Source organism: Cnephaeus nilssonii, assembly GCF_951640355.1.
Source record: "Cnephaeus nilssonii genome assembly, chromosome: 2".
NCBI classification, from domain to species: domain Eukaryota; kingdom Metazoa; phylum Chordata; class Mammalia; order Chiroptera; family Vespertilionidae; genus Cnephaeus; species Cnephaeus nilssonii.
The window spans coordinates 81,923,197-81,939,960 of NC_137073.1; the positions used below are offsets into that span (position 1 = coordinate 81,923,197).

The 16,764-nt window shown below is 44.1% G+C and overlaps 1 protein-coding gene across 1 annotated transcript in view; it reads right to left on the reverse strand.

Moving 5' to 3' along the window:
• RGS7BP (regulator of G protein signaling 7 binding protein) overlaps positions 1–16,346 on the reverse strand; it is a 99,829-nt gene extending 83,483 nt beyond the window's left edge. Inside the window, exons 1-3 of the mRNA XM_079792238.1 lie at positions 16,282–16,346; positions 15,361–15,924; positions 14,289–14,455 (exon numbers count right to left, since the gene is read on the reverse strand). Of these exons, the coding sequence (XP_079648364.1) occupies positions 14,289–14,455; positions 15,361–15,525 (332 nt within the window). The 5' untranslated portion in view covers positions 15,526–15,924; positions 16,282–16,346. The remainder of the gene's footprint in view (positions 1–14,288; positions 14,456–15,360; positions 15,925–16,281) is intronic.
• Between the last annotated feature and the right edge of the window lie 418 nt (positions 16,347–16,764).

Below are 16,764 nucleotides of genomic sequence, written 5' to 3' on the forward strand. Positions count from 1 at the left end.
AGGGTCTTCATGAGATCACCTGGGAAGGCATATGGGTCCCAGTAGCTATTGTTCCGATGGTTGGAGGGAGGGAGGGGAAGGCAGGGGGAAGGGCAAGAGAAAAATGGATGATCCACTGGGCTACACTGAATCTTGAGTTTGGACTAGGGACACACCGAATGCTGGGAAGGAGTTTCTTGCCTTAGTTTTAATTCCAGAAATGTTTAATATATTCATAAGGCTCATTGAATATGTTTGCCTTAATTAACTGACAATTCAAGGCCAGAATATATTTGCCCTCTTTCTGTATTTGGTAGGTGTTTGTTTCTTTTTTAAAAATGAGTGACAGGTGATGACAAATTTTAACACTCTCTGTGCCATTCTGAAAGCAACGAAGAAATTAAGAAGGTAATACAGGTCAAAGTTACTAATACAAACAGAAATGATGAGACATCCTGGCATTTTTCTTATTGTTCACATCTAACCATCTGCAAGCATCCAGCACAAGCAAGCAGATGATCATTAAAGAGGTGGACACTAATGGCTGGGGTCCCCTTGTGGTTGGCAAATATTTTCTATCAGTCAACATTTAAAAATTGTGATACTTCACACACAAGCATGAATTCATGGATTCCTTTAAGAAAGAAAGAAAAAAAGAAAGCAAAAAATATGGCACATTTGGCCCGCATTTCCACCTGGGAATCAGCAACCCGGGTGGCAGCGGCCTGCTTCGTATCTGCAGGTGTGTGCTCTCCAGCTCACCACGGCCCCACCTGCTCCTCTTCACTTTTTTGACATCACCTACCTGGGCCCCAGTGGACCTGAATTTGGAGACCTTGAATGACATAGTGCCTCCAGCCATGAACCCCACGGCTTCATTCTCCTTTATTTCCCCTTCAACTCATTCCTTTATCTTTTGTCAGTACCGACTGACTCCTTAATCAACATAGTTCCCAAAGAACAAATTAGTTCCTCCTTCCCCAATTTCTTTTTTCCTTTCCAGCTGATTCATCCTCCTTTCCTGCCTCTTCCCCCCTCACATCCCACAGAATTGCCTTCTCAGAAGTTGGAGAATGCCTTTGGAATATTGAAGTATGAAGCACGATTTTCCCAGAATGAATACTGATGATATTTCTTTTGCAAAGATTACACCTAAATAGATATCTGAACTCATTTCACATTTCCACATCAGAGCTACTGGTGTCTGTACAATAATAACCTAATACTAAATTTTAGAGAAGTAATTTGAAGCCACACTCAGTCTAAACAGATGTGGTCGCTTAAAATGTATTTCATCCTCGGAAATATTTGGGTGCAGGTGAGGGGGAATGGTTTATTCTTTAATTCTAAGACAAATAGGCATTTCCACAGTGATGGAATGATATTAAAAGATGAAAAATCAGAAATTATCTGTTTCTTGATACTGCAAAAGGAAAAAACAAAACACCTTTATATAATTCCTCAGCTCAGTGAGTAGATGGCAAGAATGGAAATAAGAATTCTAAGCCAAATTGGACTGCTTCAAAATTAGTCCCACTAAAGGGAATAAGAGTCTAAAACTATGAGCCTGAAGCTCTAACAAGCCATAAATTTGGCCAAAGACTGAAAATCCCAGGAGAGGGACAATTTAGATGATTCCTGGTAAGATTTCAAACTCCATTTGCTGAGGAACAGGAGTTCCTATGGATTTACTGACAAGGGGTTTGGGTATCTGAACAAATGGTATTTTGAGATTGGTCTGGGAATCTCTTCCCAGTCTCATTTCCTCTGAAGCTTTCTTTTCACCCAGCCTCAACGTAACTTTCTTGAATGTCCCCATCTCCCCAGTGGGAAGCTGTCTCTCCTTTGAGCCCCTCCAACACTTAGTACCACTCCTCACCCTTCCCTCCATTTCTTTTTTCACCCCGGTGCTCACTGGTGTCCTGGAGTAGCCCTGGGAGGCCAGTGGCCCTGTGGTAATGGTGTGTCCCACTCCTCAAATGTCATCTTCTGGGGCAGTGGTCGGCAAACCACAGCTCACGAGCCACATGTGGCTCTTTGGCCCCTTGAGTGTGGCTCTTCCACAAAATACCACGGCCTGGGCGAGTCTATTTTGAAGAAGTGGCGTTAGAAGAAGTTTAAGTTTAAAAAAATTGGCTCTCAAAAGAAATTCCAATCGTTGTACTGTTGATATTTGGCTCTGTTGACTAATGAGTTTGCCGACCACTGTCCAGGGGAGAAGCAGGTCGGGTGTGGAAACCCAGAATTCAGTCTACCTAGACCTGAGCCCATGTCTGACCCAACGTGGTCAGTTCTAGTCCTGGCTCAGACAAACAAACGAGGAGGAGGTGTCAAGGATGGAGCGATTTGAGTAGACCTATGGAGGAAGAAAGTCTGAAAGTTTCGGGGCCCAGAGAGAAGTGCTTGAGGTCTCAGGAACACAGAGCCAGGATCAGTTCACATTCTCTGGGGCGGCTTCAGTGGGGCCATCATTGTGCTATTTCCCTTTCTTTCCTTATGACTGAGGAAACGTAAAACCCTCAAATCAGCTGTTTGCTGGCTAAGGAGACCCCTGTCCTGCAGTATGTCCAGTGGAGGAGAGACTCTGAGTGGAAATAACAGCCCGTGGCGGTGGAAGGGAAGGAAAGCATGTCGGCCAATCCTGGGGCCCCTCCAAGAAGGCAAGGGGCTCGCTGGGAAAGCATTATCCCACTGGATTCTAAGTAAATATTTCAGATGAACTCATTTACTCATGGAATGATATGTTCAAAGGGTACAGCACATGAGTTGCTTCTCCACGCATTTGAACTCCTATTTCGAGATCCTTGGTTCAAGACAGACAAATAGTGTCCCCTGAGGTTTACTCATTGTAGGAGGCCCAGGGCCACACAAATATGAGAAAGGACACTGCTACTTGCTCTTTGGAGCCCAGTGTAAGCGGCAGCATGCCCTTTATGAAGTGTCTTTCCTGGCTACACCCACTCAAGCGGAGCCGATGGCTGCCTCCTTTATGCCTCTACACTATCATCTGTGTATCTCTATAACCACACGGACCACACTGTTTTGCAATGATTTATTTATAGGTCTGTCCTTACACAGATTCTAGGTGATATGGTCCCTAAGGGCAGGGGCTGTGTTTTATTTATCTTTATACTTCCAAAGCCTAGCACACAGTCTGGCCCATGACAGGTGGTTCAATGTTAAATGAAAATATGAGCGAGCAAACAAACTAACACAGAGATGGGCAAAAAGGAGAGGTAGGTGCTGAGGGATCTCCTTGCACTTCTTATTCACCATTCCAGCACCCTTTTCCTCACTTCCTCCATCCAAGCACCCTACCCTGCTTGTCTGCCCAGGCTTGTGAAGGATGCCTCAGGAAGCATGGCTTTGGCTTACAGATGGAAGTATTTTTGTTCTCCCTAGACAGCAAATTTGGAGAGAGATGTATGTAAATCAGATCATATAACCTGTAGCCAGGAAAGCCACTTGACAGTCCTGGCCAACTAGATGTTAATGGAAATATGCCTTCTGAGAAAGCCCTTTAAAAGGGGGCACACTTAATTGGCTACATCTTTGCCTTTTGCTGTCTTTCCTACTTGCCTGGAACATGGACACGATTTCTTGGGGCCTTGAGGAAAAGGCATGGAGCACCATAGAAATCTCAGTTCTGATATCCTTGAATCATGAACCAATGCTTGCTGTCCCCTACACTGGGTTTTTAAATATGTGAGAAAAATAAACCCTTATGTGTTTAATTAAGTCACCAAAATCTGGCCTGTGTTACTTGCAGATGAAGATAATTCCAAACTGGTAATTCCAAACTGGTAACCCAGTCTTTCTCTTTTCCTCAGACATGCCAGGGTTGGTTCATCTTAGGACCTTTACACCTTCTAGTCCCTCTGCCTGAAATGCTTCCCTCTGAGATCATCACATTAGAATCCCTTCTCTAAGTCCGATACCACTCAGAGGAGCCTTTCGGAATACTCTATCTGAAAATAACTTCCTGCCCTCCTGCATCCATCATTCTTTAATAATATCATCCTATTTTTAATTGTCTTCACTGCATTTATCACTATTTGAAGCATTCTCTCTCTGGCTTGTTTCTTTTTGTCTTAGTCCATTTGAGCATTACAACAAAATACCATGAACTGGGTGGCTTGTAAATTATGGAAATGGATTGCTCACAGTCCAAAGTCTGGGCAATCTAAGATCAGGCACCAGCATGGTTGTGCTTGGTGAGGACACTCTTTGTGGCTCATAGGTGGTGCCTTCTTGCTGCTTCCTCACATTGGCAGAAGGGGCCAGAGAGCCCTCTGGAGCCTCTTATATAAGGGCACTAATCCCATTCATGAGGGCTCCACCCTCAGGGTTTAAGCACTTCCCAAAGGCCGCACCTCCTAATATTATCTTATTGGGCATTAGGATTTCTACATATAAATTTGGTGGGGACACAAATATTCAGAAAATAGCAATTTTCAGCCCTCCTACACCATCAATGCAGGAGCCTTGCCTATTTTGTTCAGAACTGTTGTATCGCTAGCAGCTACAAGAGCATGAGACATAGGATGAGTGTTCTGTGAATAGGTTCCCAGAAAAGAAGATGACTTCCAAAGTTGGAAATGAATATATTTCCCCATAGAAATACTGTCATAGATGTTGAATGGGTTTATAATTTATGGAATTATGGGTTAGAGAGTCCCTGTCAATCTCAGGTAGATTTTCTAAAATTGATTTCTTGCGTGCCACTCCTTATATCCTTGCAGGCCCTCTCCCATTTCACATCCTGCCTTGTGAAAATTCTATTCGAGCCCTTTCAAAGCCATCTTCCCTAACTTCCTGCTCTCCCACATGGTTTTCTAAACCACTTATCGTTTTCACGAGTCCATTTAAAAGCAGTACAATCTTATTCCATTTGAGACCCTGCCCTCGGTTACTTTTTTTTGTGTGGGGAGCATGGTGGACTATGAGATGGCAAGTACGACCTTGATATTAAGGAGAGGAAATTATTGCTTTGAATACCTAAAGAGGATGCCTTTACAGAGAGAAACCATAGATGTAGACTCATAGGGTAGGGCTATCCTGTTACACACACTTAAGGAATAAAAAGCAGACAGTTTGAGTAGGTAAAGGATTTGCAAGTTCAATGGTAAAAGGTAAGTCCAGGAATACAGGTTGGGGGCTGTGACAGGCTATGTTAGTGGTTTCTCAGTACCCACCCTCTCCCTTTTCCTAACTAATAAAGTCTGCCTTTGGCAATGACAAATAATGTGTTTCCCAGTTTCTCTGTGGTTAGGGGCACCCTGCCACACAGCTTGGGAGGAAGGTTTGTTTGGGACTGCATCAAGAGGGCTGACCTAGCTGGGAAGTGGGGCCTTTGCCCTTCACTTTTCTTCTAGTCTGGAACTTGGGCTGATGGATGGGGCTCCTGTAGCATTTTGTATCCTAAAGTGAGGTGGATGGGAAAAACTAAGAATGGGCGACAGAAAGAAGATAGACAGCTTCTGCATTGCCCATTCCAGGGCTGCTCTTCTGTGAGAGAATAAACCCTGGTGCCTTTAAGCAATTGCTCATTTGAAGTTTTAGTTAAATGGAGCCCAATATAATCCATTTTAATGAAGATGCTCACTTGGGGAGCTTTAAAAATACCCCGATACTCAGGCTGCATCCCAGATCATTTAAATCAGAAACTCTAGGGATGGAGTTCAGGCATCAGCAATTATTTAAAGCTTCCCAAGTGACTCCAATGTGCGGCTCAGGTTGAGAATCACTGCTTCAGGCCAAGAGGCCTCATATTTAGCATGTTCAGGAATCTCCTGGGGGCTGGAGTGTTGCTTGTTAAAAATTTGGATTTCCAGGCCTCACTCCTCAGAGATTTCACTTCTTTGTCTGAGGGTGCCCCAGGTGATTCTGAGACAAGCAACCCAGGGATCACACTTGAAGAAACATTGCTTTAGACAATGGGAATCTTTGGAAGTTTTAAAGCAAATAAGTGATGAGATCAGAGAAGAATTTTAGGCTTAGTTCGGATCTAGTGATCAATGGAAAAGAAGAGGTGAGAGAATGACACTAAAGAGACCAACTGGGAGGCACTACAATAGTTGATGGCCTGAGGGGACAGGATTCTGAACTGAGAGAGTGACCAGAGAAATGGGAATAAAGGAGAGAGACAATAGACACTGAAAAAGAAAACACTAGAGGACTTTGTAACTGACAGACAGAGTGGGTGGAGGGGAACTTAAGAATGTGCTAGGGCAGTGGTCGGCAAACTCATTAATCAACAGAGCCAAATATCAACAGTATAACGATTGAAATTTCTTTTGAGAGCCAAATTTTTTAAACTTAAACTTCTAACGCCACTTCTTCAAAATAGACTCGCCCAGGCCATGGTATTTTGTGGAAGAGCCACACTCAAGGGGCCAAAGAGCCGCATGTGGCTCGCGAGCCGCAGTTTGCCGACCACTGTGCTAGGGGTTTGACTTCTGGTTAATATATTTCCCTCCTTCACTCCAACTCAAACTAGTTTACTATATATCTACAGCTGCAAATGTTAAGCTGATTTTTGCTAACCTGATGGTGTCTAGAGTTTCCCCTTAGATGGAAAGCCTTTATTTGCTAAATCAGCTCTTCTATTTAAAGGCTCAGACACTTTATCCTAACAAGGGTCTATTCACAAATGTTAGTATTTGTTTACAGATATATGCATTTAGACAAGCAATTAAATATTTTTCATGAGGTTTTTTTTTGTGTGTGTTTATTTGAAGTCATGTTTGTAGAGCAGAAGAAATAAATGGACTGACTGGGGGGTACAGTTACCGCTCTGGAGCTATGATTTATACGGCTATCTTTTTGGATGAGACACAACTAAACATTTAAGGGCCAAAAGTTTAAAGAATGGATTGAAAAGGTAATCTCAATGGAAAATTGTTATTTAATTATTCAATATAAAACCACCCGGCAGACAGAGGTGAGGGAGATATTTTGTCAGATAACCTCAATTAGACATGATTACTTTATGAGTAATTCTGTAGTCTACACTGCCCCCCGATTCGTTGTAATAATGTGTTCCCATGCCTCAGGAATCCATCTGAGGTGAGCACCTCAAGCCCTCCATTGTTTAAAAATGAACATAACGACATTATAGTTACAAACCAGAAAGAAACAGTCAAATGCAATAGAAATGTCATAAACTGTAAGCTAATCTAGCTTCTCAATTCTTACTAAAGTCTATGTCAAAGACACAGTTTCTTTGAAGAATAGATTTTAAAATACTGAGTCCCCTGAATGTACAAGTAAGACACATACATCCTCACCGAGCTTGCCACCCAGGTGCCAATGCGAATGAACACAGCCTTGCTCTCTTGGACTTCACAGTATAAATAATAAAGTGACAATTTCCCCTAAAGTTTGGTTTACAATCTAATTTTCCCTCTAATTGGAAATCTATCCAGAAGGCTCTAACAAGGCGAAAGCCGTTAGATTATTCAAACATGAAAAGGCTAAACTTCAACAAGCAACGGGAGAGCACTCGTCTGGATTCCATGTCACATTTAGTTTCGTTGCTAATAATAGCACTCTGCTTTAACCTGGTGCGAGTCCATGCTTTGCCACTCACTCCAGAGTACGCTTATGGTCCTTACGTAGCAGTATCAGCACCTCCAGGTGACCATGACCTGCTCTTCTCCCACAAACACCTGAGAAGGTGAAGCCCTTTATGTGGGCTGTCAGGTACCTCTCTCACTCCCCACACCTTCTCTTCTGCGGCAGGATCTCGGTTCCCCCTTCTGATACCAGTAATTACATTGGTGAGAGCAAAGTGCTAACCGTAGTGGGGATTTAGTACCTTGGTAAGCACATCCATTTCACACAGAAAGCCTTCTATTCCAGGGTCACGACCCCCACCCCTGACATGAGCTACGGTCTCGCAAACGAGAAAACACTGGGCACTGGGAAGTTTTTGTGTGCAAGTGTTGAGAGAGTCTATAGACAGTTCTGGGCAAAACTCCATCCCCATTGGGCAATGCAGGCCAAAGTGTGCATTCTACTGCAGATGTGAATTTGCTACGGGTTGAATTATGTCTGTCTTCCCTGCCCCGAATTCATATGTTAAAGTCCTAACACCCAGTACCTCATACTGTGATTTTATTTGGAAATAGGTCATTATAGGTGTAATAAGCATTGGGTCCTGCTAGAGTAAGATGGGCCTCTAATCCAATATAACTGATGTCCATATAAAAAGAGAAAATTTGAACACACACACACACACACACACACACACACACACAGGAGAGGAACAGATTCTTCCTCCCAGCCCTCAGAAGGAGCCAGCCCTGCCCACACCTTGGTCTTGGACCTTTAGCCTCCAGAACTGAGGGACCAGACATTTCTGTTGGGTAAGCCCAGTTTGTGAGCTCTGTCACTTACAGCTCTGGCAAACTAATACAGAATTGTCTCCCAGCATTATGGCTGATGGACAGCATATTCTGTTGGTGCAGATGTAACTCACCTCGCACTGTTTGATCAATGAGAGTTAAAAATTTGAAGCGAAAACACCTGTAATAGGAAGGGAAGCTAAAGGACAGAGTGGGGGGAGTGGCATGCCTGCCAACCAGGCCTCTGTCACTAACACCCGAGGCCTCCTCTGGCACGTGTGGCAAAGAAAGCTGAGCGAGCGAGCTGCCTCCATGGCACCGAGCACTTCTGCGCACTCCACCAGCCCACACACCTGCCACTGTCTCAGCCCAAGTGTTGAAAGGGAGCATTACTGACTGGCCAGCGCTCTATTCTCCTTCTCGCACCTCCTAACTTCCCAGGAAACAGAATAGGGAACGGACAAGACCCAGCTAGAAGTGGGCCTGGAAAAAGTAGAGCAGAAAAGTCAAGTAGGAATCCAATAAAACTAAAACAGACCCCCTCCTATAAATAGAAGAAAGAATGAGAAGAGAGATGTTGAAAAGCAGGGGAACATAGGCATGACCGGCCAGGAAAATAATTGCTGGAGGGAAAAGCCTGAAATTTGTGGGCCTGGGTCTCTAGGTTATGCGTTCTATTGTTCCAGAAAGCCATTAGGAAATTAAGATTCTTTCTGTGATCATACTATGTTCACAGCTTGACAAATTATTTCTGGCATTCAGTCTTCAAACTTCCTCCACAGTGCTTGTGTTTTCATAGCTCGGTTCTGTAAACAAACGTGATTCTACATGAATTAACTTAGAACGCTGGAGCCACAAGACTCACAAGTCATTCAAGTTCAACCCTCTCACTGAGATGTACAGAGCGAAACAGACTTGTCCTGTGTCACGCAGCCATACTAGAGGGAGGTGAATAGATTTTATAAATATATGATTTATGAAGCATCTAGGCCAATTTATACAAAGAACATATTTCTAAACGTAAGTACTTCTGAACCCTCACCTCACATCTCTGTATTGTTTTTAAGATTTTAAAGAAGAGGACTTTTGATAACCATCTGGAAAATAACAACCTGGAAAATTTGTCAGAAGATAATGTAAGAAACTAAGGTAAGCAAAAATTTATCCCAGCCAAAGTATTTATTTGAAAAATATTTGATGGGTAAATATACTTTTATATAAATGTATCTTGACCACTTGCATTTTAAATCTTATTCATAATTCCACTGACACTTAATAATAGCATTTACTGTCTAAGTGCTTGATGGATGTTAATTTAATCCTCATAATACCATACGCTTTGGTCCTGTTACTTATTAACCCCATTTTGCTGACTAGAAAACTGAGGCAAGGAGAGACAATATCTTTTGTCCACGATCACACTATTTATAAATGGTACAGCTGAAATGTGAACACCGGCAGTTTAGTACGAAGTCTGTGTACTTAACCAATGTACCAGGCTACCCATTACCACCCTGTGAAGCAACTTGCATATCAGTAGGTATATATCCCTAATTTTAACCAGGTCTGATCTTTCCCATCACACAATGTACTGCCTCTCACATTATCACACTTAAACTTGACTTTTCACTCTCCTCAGCAGACACAGCAGAAGGCAGCGGAGAAAGGGCAGTGCAGTAGACATCACAGAAGCAGTGCAGGAAAAGGGGTCCAAACCACCAGCTCACCAGCCATAGCACAAGCTCTTGGGTTTGCTGGAGGACATTGGCTCCTCCAGGTCACTCCTGGCTTGGGTGCTGTGCTCCGCTCTCTTCCTTCTCAGGAAGTGATGTGGTTGATGGAGCAGGGAGTGAGAGACTAGAGCAGGGAGTGAGAGACCTGGGTTCCAGTCTCAGAGCAGCCTGGGACTGGCAGAGTGCCATGGACAGGTTGGGCACCACATACCGGCTCCCTTTAATCCTCTCAACCGCATGAGTGAGCATGACACCTGGTTTACAGGCAAGCGAAGTGAGATTTAGAGTTAAGAATAATTCCGTCAAGGTCACAAAAGGTATGATGTTGCCCAGGTCTGCCTGACTGCAAAATCCTCAGGTTTACTTGACCACGTTGCCTCTGAAGTCACTTCAATCATCTAAATCTGACTCCTCAAATATAAAATAAGGTAATGGTGCTAAATTAGTTCTCTCTGTGCCATGGAGCCCTAGGGATTCTTTGAAGGTGTCTCAGAAGTCATTTGGAGGAGGAAGTCCAAGCAGACAGGGCCAGGACAGCCACTTACACACATATGCTCACACACACACTCACACAGCAGTGCAACATCACGTTGGCCTTATAATTCTGGCTTTCCACATACGGTTGAAGGGGAGATTCTGCTGCTGAAAGAGTGTGGGATCATTTTTGCCAATTAATTGTTAAAGCCCCTCCGCTTTAATACTTAGGAGAGGATCAGCTTTGCAAAGGTACAATAACTGCAATAAATCAAGCCAGTCAGAGGAGACTTCTGATGCACCTGGCTGGCTCAGTCCAGAAAGCGTCAGATGCCTTTGAAAGAAAAGGCTGTACCCAAACTTTCGCTGATCTAGACACAATTTGAGAAAGTATTTCAATTGTGTGTGTTTCAATGGTCTTCATACCCATGTCAGTTAGTGAGAAACACAGTCTGAGTTTTCTTCTTTCGTTCTCACCAGTCCTGGAGGCTTTCAATTGGTCAGGAGTAAGAGGGGTGCAGCAATTGTAGTTTGTTTAATTCGAATGCATTGTTTTTTTTTCTCTTTCTACTTATCTTGCTTCATGCTTTTTTTTTTTTTTTTTAAACCCTGTCCTCCTTCAATCTTGTCTCTCTCCTCAGGCCCCAAACCAGGTGATAGACAGGAAGGGAGTGGTCTTTGTTGGTAAGAAATGAGTGAATTCATGTACTCCTTTCCCTCACTTGTAACCCTACACAGAGCAAACACTGGTGCTTAGATGTTAGCTCTCAGGCCGGCATCTTGATGAATGCACGGAGAGCCAACTTTTCCTTTCCCCCATCCCTTAAAGCTCATATACCTTTCACTAAAAGCTACATATGTAGCAAAGAATAAAGCCGAGGAAAGGCAAACATTAATTATGGTGATGGTGATCACATCTTAAAACATACACACACATTAAGGTATACTTTACATACCTTAAAATTCATGCATTTAAGCATGCAATTGAGTGATTTTTAGTAAATACACAGTTGCATAATCATTACCATAATTCAATTTTGGAACATTTTCATCCCCCAAAAGATCCCTCAAGCTCATTTGCAGTCACTCCCTGTTCCCACCCCCAGCCCTAGGCAACCACTAATCTACTTCTGTTTCTGACAGATTTGCTTTCCCAGAGCGCCTCATATAAATGGAACCATATAATATGTGGTATTTTGTGACTGGCTTCTTTCATTTAGCATACTTTTCTTTTTGAGGTTCATCCATATATTAGCATGTCTCAGCGCTTCGTTCCTTTTTACACACCACTTTTTTGAACGGCAGCATTATGTAGAGGAAAGATTGTGGATTTCAGAAGCATGCAAACGTAGGGCTGGAGCAAAGGTGTGCCACTTCTTAGGCATGTGGCCATTAGGCAAGTTCCTTAACCTCTCTGAGACCCATCTGTAGGATAAAGATAATAATCGCTCCTTCAAAGTACTATTCCATGAGCTAGCTGGGGTGTGCCGGCAAATAATGGGCTCTCAAAAAATCCAGACTTCCTCTCTACAATTACCCAAAAACCTTTGCTTTCCTTACCCAACCTGCTTCATAAAACTAATATAAGTGAATCCTATAGCCTCCCTTCTAGCCTTCACATCAAGTTTGAAATGAGAGCCCACATAACTAGCAGCATGAGGAATGGAATTCGCTCAGGGAATTACATCCTTCATTAAAGGAGCCCAGATGGTGAGGAGCTAAAGGGATTTCCTTCAATTAGATTGCTGTCATTTTTTAGAAAGAAGGTTAAACTGTATTTAATTATTATTTTAAGGAGGAAAACATTTCAAACTTTTTAGAATATCTTATAGAGATGGCCTGACCTTGGCAAGGCTCTACGAACAACGTATTTTCCCACTAATTCTTATAAAACTGCCCCTGTAACATCAACCCTCAGATAACATGTAAGCAAGGAGCAAAGGGCTACGAACCTGAATAAATAAAATCCACCTCAAATCCTCAAAACTCAACTTTTAGTCATTAGTTTCAGCATTTTCCTTTTCTAAACCTTAGAAGAACCTGAATTTCACATATAACAAAATAAACTAAATTGAACCAGTCCACCTTCTCTGATGAGAACATGTTTATCAATTTGAGTTCCAACTTAAAGGAATCCTGATATAACCCTATGGTACACTCCTGGTCAAAAAGTTTACAAAGATGCTACTCCTTAGCCCTGAGTATAAAATGATCTGTTCTAAACCTGTTTTTACTTCCGAATCATTATTTCTCTATCATTTTTAATCCACCACTATTCCCCTTGGTGTTTCTGATGGTTTTTCCCTCCATTCTTGTCTGGTATGTATCACAGTTGCATTTCTTTCCCCGATTTCTGAAACACTTAATTTCCTCCCACCTTCTCAATTCACTCTCAGCTTCACTTCCTGCTAAGTACAGTATAACAGTTAAAACAGAAAAGGAGAAGGCTTCTCTATACTTCTACTGGTTAAAATAGGTTTGTAACATTTTATTTCTCTTTCACTTCAAGGAGATTGGTATACTCTATTATTCATGTAATAGATTTTCTATCTATTTTCATGATAGAAAATGCTTGTTCTCAAATGTATCAAATGTAAACTAGTAATTAAGAGAGGCAACATATGGCTTTCTAATCTTTATATCCCAATAATAGTCACTATGCACAATATTGGCATTAAAAATGGCAAAGAACGATTCTTCCAACCAGGTAAATTAGATATAATTCCTATAAGTGATCATTGTGCAACATTATCAAGTGATCTAACTTTCATGTGTATTCTGACAAAGCCACATCCACACAGATAAACAGATAAAAGGCTATATCCAAGCTGAACCAAACAATTAATATATTTGTATAAAAATTCCTGTTTCCTTTCTATATGTACTTACGTGGAAATAGGAACTGTTAATAAACTCCATGACTATTTGCCCCATATTGAGAGATCAGGAAGAAGTGGATAGAGTCCCAAAAGAGTTTTTTCTCACTATATTATCATCTAAAATAAGCGTGGGAATCCATAGATGTGATACAAATACATAAAAATAATTTGGGGGGGGGGGCATAAGCAACTTAGGTTTAGTTAGATTTGTGAATTATTCCAATCTTTAAAAAGTTTTCTTACGTTAAAACTTCCCTTTCAGATGTAATGTACAGTATGACAACCATGACTAATAACATTGTATTGCATATTTGAAAGTTGTTAAGAGAGTAAATCTTAAAAGTTCTTATCACAAGAAAAAAAATTAACTTTGTCTGGTGACAGTGTTAAAGTCGACTTATTGTAGTAATGATTTCACAATGTATACTAATATCAAATCATTATGTTATATACCTGAAACTAATATAATGCCACCAAAGGTACAAACAAATTACCTTTCCTTTTGTATACTACAGTGAAGAGAGAAAATTAGATCCAAGACTTTATTTTAGGGATTTTATTTTAAATGGCATCATAGGAATTTATGTCATGGTATAAATAGTTTAGCGAATCTGGGACTTAGCAAAGATTCTCTACTGCACAGGCCTTTTGTGCAGATGTTTAGCAACAGATGACAAAATAATCTTGAGGCATGATGATTATACTTCCTTTGATTATGATTTGGCCTATAGTTTGTTTAGAGACTCCCGATCTCAGGGTGATTGGCTAAAACCCCAAGTTTGCAGAGTTCATCTCTGAGTCCCTGGCCACCGTAAATATGTCAATGTGCATGCATCCTCCATATGAATTACCAAATAATGCCAAGAGTCTCCTACCCTGAGATGGCAGCAAGTTTTTGGTGCGCCTGACGGGCCATTTCACAGCCTTTGGTTCTTGTCTTGTGCATTTCCGCCCGGAGTGAGGGGCAGCTGACCGAGACGTCCCCAATAGAAATGACCAGCTCTCGGTACAGGGCCACTTGCGTGTTGAACTCTTGGACAAGCTGGAAAAGAAGTGAGTTTCTTTCAAGAAACACTTATCCGAAAATGTCCTATTTTTGGTGTACATAAACAGGGGTTTCACTGACCCTTGAACCTCCCCCTTTGTCCCCCTTCCCCCAACCCCCCACAACAGCCCAATCTCTGGTTTAAAAGCCTACACATTATTTAAAGATTAAAACACAAAGATGGTACATTCTCTTTGTCCTGGGCCAGTGTTTATTTTTCATGGGGAAGTCCGGTTGCGGGAGGCTCTATTTCCAGACCTACTGGCCCCCACCCATTCAGACTCAGCTTCCGAAGGTAGCATATTTGAGCCCTCCCATTGCCACTCCCAGGTTGTTAGGCAGCGATGCCGGGAACTCTCCTCCAGAATGCCCCGTGGATTACAGCAAGGAGATGAATTTGAAGTTGATAAAGGCCAAAGAGAGGTTATAATAGGCAAACCATTCGCCTCCTGCGGGACCACTGAACTGCTCAGGCTCCAGAGCCTGATGGGAAGACGGGGCACAGCCTCCGACGGGAACGTTCGCCCCCTCCAGGCCCCTCCGCGAGGCCCCGTGCACTCACTCGGTTTGGGTTTGCTTGCGGTCTCCCCACAAAGCGGCACCTCCACCTCGCTGTCCTTTCCCTCCCTGGTGAGCAAGCCCTTTAACAGTGTCTCCCACTTCCACCCCTCTCGGAGGGGTAGAGGCATGACCGCAAGACGCTGGCCCTGGCACTTCTTGGAGGGGCCGTCACCACCTGGGTGTCACCCCGAATCTAGGGGACTACAGATTTAAAAATAGTGCGTGTGCACGTGATCGGCATGGAGGACTGAGGGTGGGGGAGTGGCTGGTACTCAAGCAAACGATTAACATACACATACACGATTCCCCCTTAAAAAAAAAAAAACGCAGTTTTCACCTACCATCTTGCAGTCGTCCAGGGTTCGGTGGGTTTTGCTGGCGCTCTCGGAGCCGCTGCCCCTGCGTTCCCACTCCCCGCTCTGCAGCTGGGGCTTGCTGATCTGAAAGATCGAGGAGCGGGTGGACCGGCTGGGGCGCTTTTTGCGCCCATTCGGTGCAGAACTCATGCATACACATCCACCAAGCCGAAGCCTCTGGTGCAGTGCGCCCCGGCGCGGGCGGCCCAGTCGTTGCCCGGCGCCGAGCAGCCGAGCCGCCGGAGCGAGGACCGAAGCGCGGCACTCACAGGGCTGGGGCTGGCTGCGCGGGTGGGTAACCTTCAGCTTGAAGGAGAGCCGGGGGAGCGCCGGCGGTGCCCTGCAGCATCGCTTCCACTAGCAGTGAGGAAGAGGCTCGGTCAAGTTCTGCTCAGCAGCATCGCCGGCCCCGTCCCGGGAGCTGGGCGCTGGCGCAGGCTCGCACCACCTTCCCCTCGGCATAGGTTGCAAGGCTGGGCGAGAAGGAGCGCGCCTCCGGGCGGTGCTGAGTTTCCATTCAGATGCGGGAGCAGCTTTTCAAAGCTGGTGCTGCAAGGTGGGGCGGTTGGGGGGCGGGAGGAAGCGGGGGGGGGGGGGGGGGTGTCGCTCTTGCTTCAGTGTCTTCCTGCAGAGAAGCTGGGTTCCTCTTTCCCCTCCCTCCCCTGTTGCTAGGCCTGGAAGGACTGGCAGTCCCTGAAGCAGGCAATTGGCTCTAATCGGCCGCCCGGATCCCTCGTCTCCACCGGCTCCTCGGTTTGAGGATCCCAGATGAATCTGTGGCGGGACTGGCGGACGCAGGGAATCGGCCCGCTGACGTCCTTCTCGGTCCCGCACGTTGATAGGGCCGGAATACTAATGTGATCCGTCCACACAACCCTCTCCCCCCTCCACGGTTTAGGCACTTACCCAATCAAATCCCCGGGAACATCAATTGCAATATTACTTCATCGGCTCTATTATTAGAAACGAAACGTGTCATCAGAGTGGAGCACAGTTGTCACATGCTGGGACCTAAACAGGGATTTCAAATCAACTAGTGTGGGCTGGAGGCCTCCCTAGCCGAGGCTGCGGTGGGGCCAAAGATTACCAAAGCCCAAACCTAGGAGGGAGGGAGGTTTTTACTTCCAAAGGAAGATGTCTGGATAACCCAAGAGGAAAGCTTTGTTCCCCTGAGTTCTACTGAGGTGGTGTTTTCGCTTTTCCTCCGAGGAGGGGGTCAGGAAGCCAGTAGGACAGAATGCCCTGAGGCCATCGGTCACATTGGTCCTCATCCCATCCCGTTTTAATTAGTAAAATTTTTGGTTTTGCGTTCCAGAGTCTCCAGATCCCCAGCTCTGAGAGTTTCCCAATAGAGACTTGAGCAAACAGGCCCCCCCCTGGCCACTCGGG